Raw genomic sequence first — 13,536 nt, forward strand, 5'->3', positions numbered from 1 at the left:
CAAAAATATTATGATTTTAGAGTGGCATAAATGCTCCTCTCTCTTAGAAAGGCACGTTCCTTTCACGAACTTATGAGTTGTGGCGTCAAGTGCAGACAATGTCCACAGTGAGAGTTCTGTTTTATGAAACGGGTCAAATGGAGCCATTTCAGTATCCAGTGATTTGAGGCCTTATATCTTCTGTTGTGTACTCAACCTCTAATCGAAAGCGAGACCAAAAAACTTCGTTGACTTTTAAAATTGTAGAATAGGGTCCCTCAATTTTAGAACGAAGATTTAAAATTTGTTCATTCTTTCCATTCAACCAGTCACCTCATTTGCAACTGATACGTAGTCATACTGAAGCTTGGGAACGGATGGAGTATAGTCAGTTCATACACAAACAACGAACAGCCTTGAATCTCGCTGTAGTACTACAGATTGCTATAGTAAACATAGAGTGATGAGCCATAATATTATGACCACCTGCTTATAGCCCGTTGCCCATCTTTGGAATGCAGTATATAAATTATTTTGCGTGGCATGGACTCGACAAGTACTTGGAAGGTACTCAGAGATGTTTGGCCCAGATGTCTATGCATGCGTCAAGCAATTCCCATAAATTATGGTGGCCAGTACATCAGTGTAAGTGTAGTATCATGCTCCTCGAACCACTCTAGCACGGTTCTAACCTTATGACACAGAAAGTTATGCTGATGATAGATACCATCGTCGTTGGGGAAGATCTCAAGAATGCAGGTGGTCCGCATTAATGTTCAAGTAGTCCCCTGGGGTCATGGTGCCTAACATTACAACCACAAGTGCTATGGAAGCCCAGGTGAATGTTCTTCTTGGGCGCCACCGGCCCGCGTGCGCGGCTCGATGTATGTTTCGAGCAGCCATTCACCAGCCATCGTCCTGGTGTAATAATAAATTAGATTCATGCGACCATGCGACACGTTTCCATTGACCCATTATGCAATCTCGATGATCCCATGCCCAATGCAATCGTAACCGACGGAAAAGTTGGTCTCCTGCTGTGGAGCCTCATGTGCAACTATGTGCGTTGAACTGTGTGCTCCGAAACACCCGTGTATGGACCAGCATTCTACTCTCTATTCAAACCTGTGACAGATCGTCATCTACTCTGTTTTACAGAGCGGCCAAGCCTCTGTGATGAGGCGTGGATGTCCAACACTTTGTCCTCTGCTGGTATCGCCGTCCTTCAGCCACTTTCCGTAGATTCTCCCGACAGCAGCTCGCGAAAAGCCGACCATTTTCCAGATGCTCTTTCCCAGACACCGGGTCATAACAGTCTGCCCCCTGTCAAAGTGACTTATGTCAGTGGTGCGTCGCAACAATCATTCTCTTCTAGTCTCTGCTCCATTTACACACTTTCCTTACCGCGTCACGTAAGGCGGCATTCAGTCTCGCGATGGACAGATGTTTGAACTCATTAGTGGAGTCACACTTAAAACAGGTCTCTGAGGAGAATCATTCTCATTTCAGATTCACTCTGACAGCATACTAGCAATCCTATATCTAAAAAACCATCTAGACAACGAGGGCAGTATCAAGACACGTAGATTCCAGAGAAACACTTTTAGTGCTACTGGTCGACGACACTATGCTTCCAAATGAAGTAACAGACATTTTAGAGATCGAAAAATTCATGTTAAGTGTTGTCTTTACCACGTGAAGTGGCGTCGCGGTTTTAAGCGCCATATCAAGGATTGCGCGCCCCCTCCCGCCGGAGGTTCGAGTCCTCCCTCGGGCATGGGTGTGTATGTGTTGTTCTTAGCATAAGTTAGTTTATATAGTGTCTAAGTCTAGGGACCGATGACCTCAGCAGTTTGGTCCCTGAGGAAGTCACACACATTTGAACATTTGGTTGTCTTCGTTAGAGCAATAGTATTGATGGACGCTGTAGAGCGTTGATCGACATCTGCTGACCCCCACTGGAAGTGATTAGCGAGATTTCTGTATTCCTGTTTTCGGGTCATATGAGTGGACTCTAAATACTATCCAACGTAGTGAGGGGAAATTTATAGCAAATACTGGCCAATGCATGAGTCGTTCCTGTCTAAAGAACGGAAACAGCGTTGCCTCCTTTCACGAACAGGGAAAACCTCTACTCAGCTATGTATTGCCAGAAACAGCTAGGAAATTTCTTTCACCACAAGTATGAAGTTACATAACATGCTATACTATATCGATCTTTACCTGACGAAATCTTCATGGCTTTAGACAACACAGATAAGAAGGAATTTTAATCCTCTCCATTATCTGTCTATGGAGCCAGAATGCTAGATCCAGATTTTCAATGGCAATGATCGAAGTGAAATGGTCGCCATGATCGAGATGGTTCCTCCCGATGTTGTCTGGAGAAACACTTGCTTCGGTATAGCAGGTATGGTTGCTGATTCCTCCTATTTATAACCCACAAATGTATAGTGGAGGTAGAACAATTAATCGAGTACAGAAGCTCTTGCCGTGTCCTCTTCTTGCTCTCATTCTTTTTGCCTTAGTCCTCGAGCAGGAGGCCGGCCGGTGTGGCTGAGTGGTTCTAGGTGCTTCAGTCTGGAGCGGCGCGATCGCTACGGTCGCAGGTTCGGATCCTGCATCGAGCATGGATGTGTGTGATGTCCTTAGTTTAGTTAGGTTTATGTAGTTCTAAGTTCTAGGGGACTGATGACCTTGGATGTTAAGTCCCACAGTGCTCAGAGCCTTGAGCCGGAGAGAACGCGATGTTCGCAGCAGTTGGTGAACTTTTGAATCATCGCAGAATCTCACGGAATATCTCAATTACTGAACTACACCCGTCATTCCGTCGACTGGAGGCGCTGCATTTGAAGTCGACCTCAGGATTTTAGAATACGTGTATCAGTGACATGGTTGGTCAATTTTGTGACATGATCTCTATTCCGGAACTACTACTTAGTTGTAGACAGTATAATTTGCTCTGTGGAGTATTCATCGCGGTGCGTACCTTTCCCGGACGGCCGGACGGGGTGGCCGAGCGGTTCTAGGCGCTACAGTCTGGAACCGCGCGACCGCTACGATCGCAGGTTCGAATCCTGCCTCGGGCATGGATGTGTGTGATGTTGGTTCAAATGGCTCTGAGCACTATGGGACTTAACATTTGTGGTCATCAGTACCCTAGAACTTAGAACTACTTAAACCTAACTAACCTAAGGACATCACACACATCCATGCCCGAGGCAGGATTCGAACCTGCGACGTGGCAGTCGCGCGGTTCCGGACTGAGCGCCTAGAACCGCTAGACCACCGCTGCCGGCTGTGTGTAATGTCCTTAGGTTAGTTAGGTTTAAGTAGTTCTAAGTTCTAGGGGACTGATGATCTCAGAAGTTAAGTACCATAGTGCTCAGAACCATTTGCACTATTTTTTTTTCCCGGACGGCTCTATCTGAAACATGGACGAAGATGATAAAGTTTCACTTGAATGAAAGTCATCGATGAATCCTCACACAACTTCTACAAGAATAGGAGAGCATACTGTGTGGTCGTTACTTGATAAATGGAAGGAAGGATGATTAGAATTTAGCGTCCCTCCGATAGCGCGGTCATTAGAGACAGAACGCAAGTTCGGACTACGAAAGGATGGGAAAGAAAATCGTCTGTGCCCTTTTCAAAGGAACCGACCCGGCGGTTTTCTGAATTGATTTGAGGAAATAATGGAAAACCTAAATCTGGGTGGGTTGACGGATATATGAAAAGTCTGGCTGGAAGAAAGTATACTGCTTAGATACACCTTCTGTGAAGTTGGGAAGATAGAAGATGAGGTACTGGCGGACATGCAGCTGTGAGGAGGGGTCGTGAGTCGTGGTCTCTGCTCAATTTGTAGAGAAACTGTCCGCGAGATACAAAGGTCCCGAGTTCGAGTCTCAGTTCGACACACCGTTTTGACCTGTCAGGAAGTTTCATATCAACGCACAATCTCCTGCAGAGTGATAATTCATTCTGGAAACAGCCTCTAGGTTGTGGCTAAGCCATGTATCCGCAATATCCTTTCTTCCAAGAGCGTTAGTCTTGCAAGTTTCGCAGGAGAACTTCTGTGAAATTTGGAAGGTGGGAACGAGGTACTAGCGGAAGTAAGGCTGTGAGGACGGGTCGCGATTCGTGGTTGGGTAGTTCAGTTCATCGCCAGCAAGGGAGCGCAGCGTTTATCGACTAATAAAGTCATCAGAAGATCAAAACAAACTGCAAAACGATTTAGAAAAAATATCTGAATGGTGCGAAAAGTGGCAGTTGACCCTAAATAACGAAAAGTGTGAGGTCATCCACATGAGCACTAAAAGGAACTCATTAAACTTCGGTTACACGATAAATCAGTCTAATCTAAAAGCCGTAAATTCAACTCAATACCTAGGTATTACAATTACGAACAACTTAAATTGGAAATAACATACAAAAAATGTTGTGGGGAAGGCTAACCAAAGGCTGCGTTCTATTGGCAGGACACTTAGAAAATGTAACAGACCTACTAAGGAGACTGCCTACACTACGCTTGTCCGTCCTCTTTTAGAATACTGCTGAACGGTGTGGGATCCTTACCAGGTAGGACTAACGGAGTACATCGAAAAAGTTCAAAGAAACACAGCACATTTTGTATTATCGCGAAATATGGGAGAGGTTGTCACAGAAATGATACAGGATTTGGGATGGAAATCATTAAAAGAAAGGCGTTTTTCGTTGCGACGGAATCTTCTCACGAAATTCCAATCACCAACTTTCTCCTCCAAATGTGAAAATATTTTGTTGACACCGACCTACATAGGGCGGAACGATCAACACGATAAAATAATGGAAATCAGAGCTCGTACGGAAAGATATAGGTGTTCATTCTTTCTGCGCGCTATACGAGATTGGAATAATAGAGAATTGTGAAGGTGGTTCGATGAACCCTCTGCCAGGCACTTAAATGTGATTTTCAGAGTATTCGTGTAGATGTAGATGAAGATATCAGGTCAGAGGGCTGGCTGCCCTCTGTAATAAAAATACTGAGTGAAGTATTCCACGATGAACTTGCAGGGGTGTCATTTGACGTCAGTCCAGACCAAATGGCGAGAACATTGACGGAAAAAAAGGTTTATATAGCACTGGTCCATGAAAGGCAAAGATCCCGAGTTCGAGCGTTGGTCCGGCGTACAGATTTAATGTGCCAGGAAGTTTCGAAGCCGGCCGGGGTGGCCGAGCGGTTCTAGCCACTACGTCTGGAACCGCGAGACCGCTACGGTCGCAGGTTCGGATCCTGCCTCGGGCATGGATGTGTGTGATGTCCTTAGGTTAGTTAGGTTTCAGTAGTTCTAAGTTCTAGGGGACTGATGACCTCAGAAATTATCCCATAGTGCTCAGAGACATCTGAATGCTTGAATATTATACTATTACACTGAATATGTATTTTCACAGCACTTTTTGAATAAGTATTATGACTGAGACATGGGTGGATTTGTGGGTGTCATTCTTATAGACTGTTACTACATCTGTCGTACCGCCTCCATTCAGATCATACCTCCAGTGAAGACATTAATCTCTCAGTCAGTTTTTTTAAAAATGTGTCTCAAGTAGACAAAAGACAAGGGTCTCCCTTCTGCTAATAGTTTCCGGTTATATACATGTGTATTTGAGCCATTTATCAATAATCATCCCCCTCTACAATGAGAGGTTCTCTCAAGCAGACCTCAACGTGCCTCACTCAGTTGTCATCGACTGAGGTGACAGAAGTTTAATACTCCGCATGTTGTTATTCTGCTTTCCTTTCATTCCGTCGATACTATTCCGCTTTCTCTTTTCTTTCTATGGTGATAATTTACGTATAGCCACAATCTTTTTGGCTATCTTAGTGTTACATATATTGAAGCTACACTGATCACAGGAGCTGGTTTGGAATTTACTACCGTCTGATTTATGACCTTACTTCTGCAGTTCCCGTTGCTTGAGTATTTGTATGTATTTGCAGCCACGGCCCATGTGTGCAATGGTACTCTATTCTGCACAATGCTTCTCTTGAGTACAACATTATAATGCATTTCTGATTATAGAAATCTCTTCTCTTCCAGGAAGACATTATTACCCGAGCTCTTCACACTGAAGTCAGAGACATTGAATTTCATTTCAACTTTATGAGTGCCCATTCCGCGTTCTCGAATGCCGACTGATCATTTCTTCCGTTAGTGGTGTGCAAAATTACTGGAACTTCTACATGTACATGATTACTCTGCAGTTCACAGTAATTTAGTAGTGGGTTTATAGACATTTCAGATTGTTTCTCTATCGTACACTTTAAAATAGGGAAAAATAGGGAAAATGGGAAAACCAACGCCTGAATCATTTCGTTCCGAGCTGTGATTTCTCTTTCTTTTACCTATGCAGGTAGATGACAAAAAAATACTTTGGCCTTCGGTGGAGGAAGCTGATGATTCTATTTTCGTGAAAAGATTTACACTACTGGCCATTAAAATTGCTACACCACGAAGATGACGTGCTACAGACGCGAAATTGAACCGACAGGAAGAAGATGGTGTGATATGCAAATGAGTAGCTTTTCAGAGCATTCACACAAGGTTGGCGCCGGTGGCGACACCTACAACGTGCTGACATGAGGAAAGTTTTCAACCGATTTGTCATACACAAACAGTAGTTGACCGGCGTTGCCTGGTGAAACGTTGTTGTGATGCCTCGTGTAAGGAGGAGAAAAGCGTACCATCACGTTTCCGACTTTGATAAAGGTCGGATTGTAGTCTATCACAATTGCGGTTTATCGTATCGCGACATTACTGCTCGCGTTGGTCGAGAGCCAATGACTGCTAGCAGAATATGGAATCGGTGGGTTCAGGAGGGTAATACGGAACGCCGTGATGGATCCCAGTGGCCTTGTATCACTAGCAGTCGAGATGACAGGCATCTTATCCGCATGGCTGTAACGGATCGTGCAGCCACGTGTCGATCCCTGAATCAACTGATGGGGACGTTTGCAAGACAACAACCATGTGCACGAACAGTTCGACGACGTTTGCAACAGCATGGACTATCAGCTCGGAGACCAAGGCTGTGGCTACCCTTGACGCTGCATCACAGACAGGAGCGCCTGCGATGGTGTACTCAGCGACGAACCTGGGTGCACGAATGGCAAAACGTCATTTTTTCGGATGAATCCAGGTTCTGTTTACAGCATCATAATGGTCGCATCCGTGTTTGGCGACATCGCGGTGAACGCACGCTGGAAGCGTGTATTCGTCATCGCCATACTGGCGTATCACCCGGCGTGATGGTATGGGGTGCCATTGGTTACACGTCTCGGTAACCTCTTGTTCGCACTGACGGCACTTTCAACAGTGGACGTTACATTTCAGGTGTGTTACGACCCGTGGCTCTACCCCTCATTCGATCCCTGTAAAACCCCACATTTCTTCAGGATAATGCACGACCTCATGTTGCAAATCCTGTACGGGCTTTTCTGGGTGTAGAAAATGTTCGACTGCTGCCCTGGACAGCACATTCTCCAGATCTCTCACCAATTGAAAACGTCTGGTAAATGGTGGCCGAGCAACTGGCTCGTCACAATATGCCAGTCACTACTCTTGATGAACTGCATGGGCAGCTGTACCCGTACACGCCATCCAAGCTCTGTTTGACTCAATATCCAGGCGTATCAAGGCCGTTATTACTGCCAGAGGTGGTTGTTCTGGGTACTGATTTCTCAGGATCTATGCACCCAAATTGCGTGAAAATGTAATCACATGTCAGTTCTAGTATAATATATTTGTCAAATGAATACCCATTTATCACCTGCATTTCTTCTTGGTGTAGCAATTTCAATGGCCAGTAGTGTATTAACGACGAATGCCTTTGATTTAATGATCAGCACCCCATCTCGCTTGTTATATCCGTGGTACGCTCTGTCTCATTTTACGTTAATATAGGAAGACCTGCCAGTCTCTGAACTTTTCGATATCCTCCGCCAGTACTATCTGGTAAGGATCCCATGCAGCACAACAATGTTCGACACATCGCTCGGTGTCTGGTATAACTGTGGGTACTAAATACACGTAGATACATCTTTTATATAGTCTGTCAAAAGCTATGACTCGAATATGGGAAAAACTGCTGCGCATTTTTAGGTACTGTTTAGTCCTCTGTCACTCCTTCGTCCAACAACGCTTTTCGATTGATTGAGATTTCACTATTTTCTTTGTTTTCGATCCCTCGGCACTGTTCTTAAAGAACTTTTCACGAATGCTATTATAAATAATTAGCAGTTGTTACGCAAACGAAATGCGTCCACCCATTAACAAACGCGATGCCAGTAGTTCTAAGGTGGAGCGAGACTTTTCTCCCAGGAGTTCTCGGTGGTAAATTGAAAATAGAAGGAAAATAAGGAGAAGGAGGTTAACGGCGCCGGGAAGCAGCGTCGGAGAGCTCGAGAAGGATACGAAATTGGATCGGAAAAATGAGGATTTCGTATTTGGCGTGCGAACGATCCGTAGGTCGGGCACGAAGTGAAAGGCGGCGCGGGCTAAAGATCTGGCGGCGCCGTCGCGGTGGGCGGCGCGTGCGCAGCTGCGTCGCATCGACCGCGCGCCGGCGTGGCGGCAAAGCCGGAGCGCGAGCCTCGGCAGCGGGCAGTGCAGGGCCTGGCTGGGGCGACGCCAGCATGCGGGCCGCGCGCGCGCTGTAGACATAGCGCCGCACAGCATGGCCTCGGTGGCCGCGTGGCTGCCGTTCGCGCGCGCCGCGGCCATCGGCTGGGTGCCGATCGCCACCCACCCGCTGCCGCCGCCGCCCGTGCCCAAGGACCGCCGCAAGGCCGACGACGAGAAGCTGCTCATCAACGTGAGCGGCCGTCGCTTCGAGACTTGGCGCAACACGCTCGAGAAGTATCCCGACACGCTGCTCGGCTCCAACGAGCGCGAGTTCTTCTACGACGAAGAGACCAAGGAATACTTCTTCGACCGAGACCCAGACATTTTCCGGCACATCCTCAACTACTACCGCACGGGAAAGCTTCACTACCCCAAGCACGAGTGCCTCACAAGCTACGACGAAGAGCTCGCCTTCTTCGGCATCCTTCCCGACGTCATCGGCGACTGCTGCTACGAGGACTACCGGGACCGCAAGCGCGAGAATGCCGAGCGGCTTATGGACGACAAGCTGTCGGAGAACGGCGACCAGAACCTGCAGCAGCTCACCAACATCCGGCAGAAGATGTGGCGCGCCTTCGAGAACCCGCACACGTCGACGGCGGCGCTCGTCTTTTACTACGTCACCGGCTTCTTCATCGCCGTGTCGGTGATGGCCAACGTCGTGGAGACGGTACCTTGCGGTCTCCGGCCTGGGCGCGCGGGCACGCTGCCCTGCGGAGAGCGCTACAAAATCGTCTTCTTCTGCTTGGACACGGCGTGCGTCATGATCTTCACGGCCGAGTACCTGCTGCGCCTGTTCGCCGCCCCGGACCGCTGCAAATTCGTTCGCTCTGTGATGAGCATCATCGACGTGGTGGCTATCCTGCCCTACTACATCGGACTGGGCATTACTGACAACGACGACGTGTCGGGCGCCTTCGTGACGCTGCGCGTCTTCCGCGTCTTCCGTATCTTCAAGTTCTCCCGGCACTCTCAGGGACTGCGCATCCTCGGCTACACGCTCAAGTCCTGCGCCTCCGAGTTAGGCTTCCTCGTCTTCTCGCTCGCCATGGCCATCATCATCTTCGCCACCGTCATGTTCTACGCGGAGAAGAACGTCGACGAAACCAATTTCACTTCGATTCCCGCTGCGTTCTGGTACACCATCGTCACGATGACGACACTTGGGTTAGTATATTTCTGTTTTCTTCTTCTCTTTTCTTTTTCTTCTTACCTACTACGTGCCTTGTAGACAAGTTGTGGCCAATCCTCTTCTGTACAGAAAGTTTCAGGTGCTCGCCGAGGTGCTTAAGTCTAGCTATATCTGTAAAGATATTCAAAGTTCAACTTTTATTTCCGCCGAATTTGCTCTGCATCTACTTAAAAATTCGTACTCGCAGATAGACCTCTTTTGCCGCCAAGTGTCACGATATAGAATCGTGATCCTCTTTTGTGTGCAGTTACTCTCCGTACGTCAAACAGTTCGCACGCAGATTGCACGTGGAAGGAGGCCTTACATTCCCCGGTACTTGATATTGAAACTCAACTGCGTAGCCTTTGAACGCTTAATTTTGACAGTGAAATGCTTGATTAGTCGACTACATTTCTTTGTGTTCACAATACACGAACATTAAAAGAACAGGGTGAACATAATATAAGGAAATTAAAAGTTAGATCCAGTCCAGCTTAGAGCGTCGAACTATAGTCAAAATCAGTTAAAATGTCAATAACCTCTCATACTGATTATCGTCTTTCCTGTGTCATTGAAAAAAATGGTTGTTACCTGTGAGTCCTTTTTTTTCATGATTTGGAGCTTTGAACTTTCTTCTGTATTTTACTTCCTGCTTCCATAACTTTTACATCGCAGAACCAAGAAAGTGTCGTTAATAATATATTCCTGTAGTCACTGTACGTTGGATACTTCGAGTTAATGAAGGAAATCAATCTCGGCACTATTTAATGATTTTATTCTTCTTGGATACTACATAATATCTTAATTTTGCACGAGGCTCTTGCGTATCAATAAGCTCGTCGACAGATGTTGTCAAATCTTCAGATTACACACGATTATTACAGCAATGCGAACCACCACTTTGGCTTTGGCGATCATCGTGCAATTTTGTAGGACTTATGACGGCTTCGAAGCGTGGAGAGACTTACGTCGCTGTGGAGTGTCACGTTTTCAAGGATTCATTAATGTTGAACATCGGCAGCTGTTTAACTGTGAGAGAGAGCGCCGTTGTTGTACATGAGCGTTTGGTACAACTCCGTAGTTGCGGTGTGGGCGCTGAGCACTGCTACCGGCAGTATAACGACCCCCACACTCACGGTATAGAATTGCAGCCAGTCTCAATGCATATATATGAGTACTTTCACAGTCTTTTCAAGAAAGACCAGTTTCTCGACACTTCAGCGATTGCGTTAACAATAGTTATTCGCATTGTATTGTTCACATTAGTTGGAAATGATCTTTTTAAGGGTGGTAATTGTCAGCTGAAAGTTTAGTACTAAAACATTAACCATAATTCGAGATTTTGAACCAGCAATAATTTAATGAGTCATTATCTTAACACCCCGCTTAAAATCGTTTTAATCAACTCCATAAAAACTGAAAAATATAATTAATTATAGGAATTCCTTAGGTTGCCACTTGTTACTGTTTTTTATCACCGTATTCTTGATAATTTAAGTAACCCCTGCACGAAATATACACCATACTTCCCTAAAAGTTTTCAGTTCATTCATATATCAATCATTGATGCAGAACACCGTTTTGATGATGGGAGAGATTCATAGTACACATAGTGCACCGCTTTTTCACCCTAAATTACATGAAGCTTAGGTCCCTTACTCGACAGGGTACTGCAGCTTTGGGGCATTGACCTGAAAAGCATTTAACGGAAATTTCCAGTGTGAAATTTGCTGCGCCGTTGTTATATAAGTACTGGTCACAAGCCAGATGATTAGTAATCATACAATAAAATTCTTATCCCATAGCCAAATTTCACGTAATGTAGCCAACCGAAAGATATGCCCAGCTCCTTTGCGTTACCTAAGGGATGCCGATCGTAGGGCCAATAATATGGAATTTCATTGATTTGACAGGCTGAGAGTGCAAGTGTTCTGCGGATACGTGATAAGGAATAGACAAATCTAAAATGCTTCCGTCAAAACATACATACTACTCAAATCCTCAGTGAGATTTTATAAATGGAGGTCTGTATTTAGACATAAAATATTAGGGTTGTCCATAAGCACATAATCATTAGTCTGTAAAAGTAAAGTTTCTTGCGATTCGTAGAAGCAGTTCATATTTCGTTACAATAATATGAGACGGGAGACACACGCTAGTCAAACCTTAAAGGAGAGTTAACACTTGTGAGTAGCTTTATCACGAGGGAATGATTTTTCAACAGAATAATCGAATTGGATATACTTCGAATTGGATGAACTTTTGTATCGTTCTACATCCTAGTTTTCTCAAAAATTTTTGAACACGAACTGAGCTATGAAAATTAAGATAGGTTAACAATAATGGGATACAGAAGGTATACATGGTGTATATTGTTCGAGTGTTATATAAAAAAAATACTTTGTTTCTGAGCTTATGTGTGATTTTTACTCACGCAGGTTCTCCCAGTCACTCAGAGTCCACGTTATCGTTTCAGAAACTAATACTAAAATATGCGGCTAACCTCAGTGATCCAAACTATTAAATGATTTCGGAAATCTACTCCCACGCCACTAAGGTATAAACGTGATTAAAGGGAACAAAATGATGTACTTTTGCACCCCTACGGTCTATCAAACTTTTTTATTGGTTGCATGGAGGAAGTTAGTCACCAGATAAATTCAGAACTTCTTTTTCCTCATTTTTCCTCCCCTAAAATTACGGTATTACTGCACTTAATCTAAGCGTAAAGAAACAAAATCTCAACCACCATAGTTTTCTTGCTCGTATTTCTAAACCGAAAATCTGATACTGCATATGATTTTCAAATAAAATATTAACTGCAGATCTATCAGGCAAAATTTATCCTTTTTCATTTGACTTATGTGTACCTCTGCATGGTTCTCTATTCGTTTTCTTTAATTATTCCAACTACATTCACACTTATTGTCGGTAACCTCTATGAAATTGGTCACGTAGGGTTACTTTAATTAGAAAGTATTGACGAAGTTCATGATGTAACTAAAGGTTTTCCAAAGGGCTTAAGATTAAAGACATGTGTTGTCGCTACAATCATTTTACAAGTTATAAAAATATATGCCAAATACACTACCTCCTTCTTATTAGACACAAGATATGACAGAGTAAAAGTCTTCGGTTACAAATATTCTAGCTCAGGAATAAGAATGTAAAGGAGAGTAGTTGACATAACTGGATGGTTCAGTTCTGTGTCGATTGGTAAATATGCTTAAATACAGCTGAACAAAGAGCGATACACAAAGTATAGTTTTTACGAAGGGCGAACAAATTGTATGTTTGCCTTGCAATATACTCGTCTTCCTTTGTCTAACTATTAAAAATTTAACAGAACCTTTGGAGATCAATGGAACTTTCGTACTATCATTGTTTAAATTGAAACGGGCTTCTGTATATTATTTACCCATTTCCACAGGTGAGGTCATTAAATAACGGAAATGAAGTGCAGGAACTTTAATTACCCCGTTCAAAATTGCGTCTTCCGATAGAGGACGAAAGGTAGCAGCACAATCTCTAATTACAAAAGGGTACTCCATTATGTTCAGTTACGTTCCGAAATTATCTGCTGCATCTTACGAATCGACAACAAAAGACTGTTAATGATGTGCAATGAGAACGGTTAACTACATGCCACTTTTTTTGTCAAAGTTATGTGGAAAAGCTAGATTTAGTCTTTCTCTTCCATTCCTTTAATAGTCCATTGTAAAT

At 44.5% G+C, this 13,536-nt stretch overlaps 1 protein-coding gene across 2 annotated transcripts in view; it reads left to right on the forward strand.

Moving 5' to 3' along the window:
- The first annotated feature begins 8,694 nt into the window (after window positions 1-8,694).
- Window positions 8,695-13,536, forward strand: part of LOC126183280 (potassium voltage-gated channel protein Shal) — a 1,105,332-nt gene continuing 1,100,490 nt past the window's right edge. For both annotated transcript variants that reach the window (XM_049925108.1, XM_049925109.1), the window contains exon 1: window positions 8,695-9,809. In XM_049925108.1, coding sequence (XP_049781065.1) covers window positions 8,695-9,809 — 1,115 coding nt within the window. The remainder of the gene's footprint in view (window positions 9,810-13,536) is intronic.

The sequence above is a fragment of the Schistocerca cancellata genome, chromosome 4 (assembly GCF_023864275.1).
Source record: "Schistocerca cancellata isolate TAMUIC-IGC-003103 chromosome 4, iqSchCanc2.1, whole genome shotgun sequence".
NCBI lineage: Eukaryota > Metazoa > Arthropoda > Insecta > Orthoptera > Acrididae > Schistocerca > Schistocerca cancellata.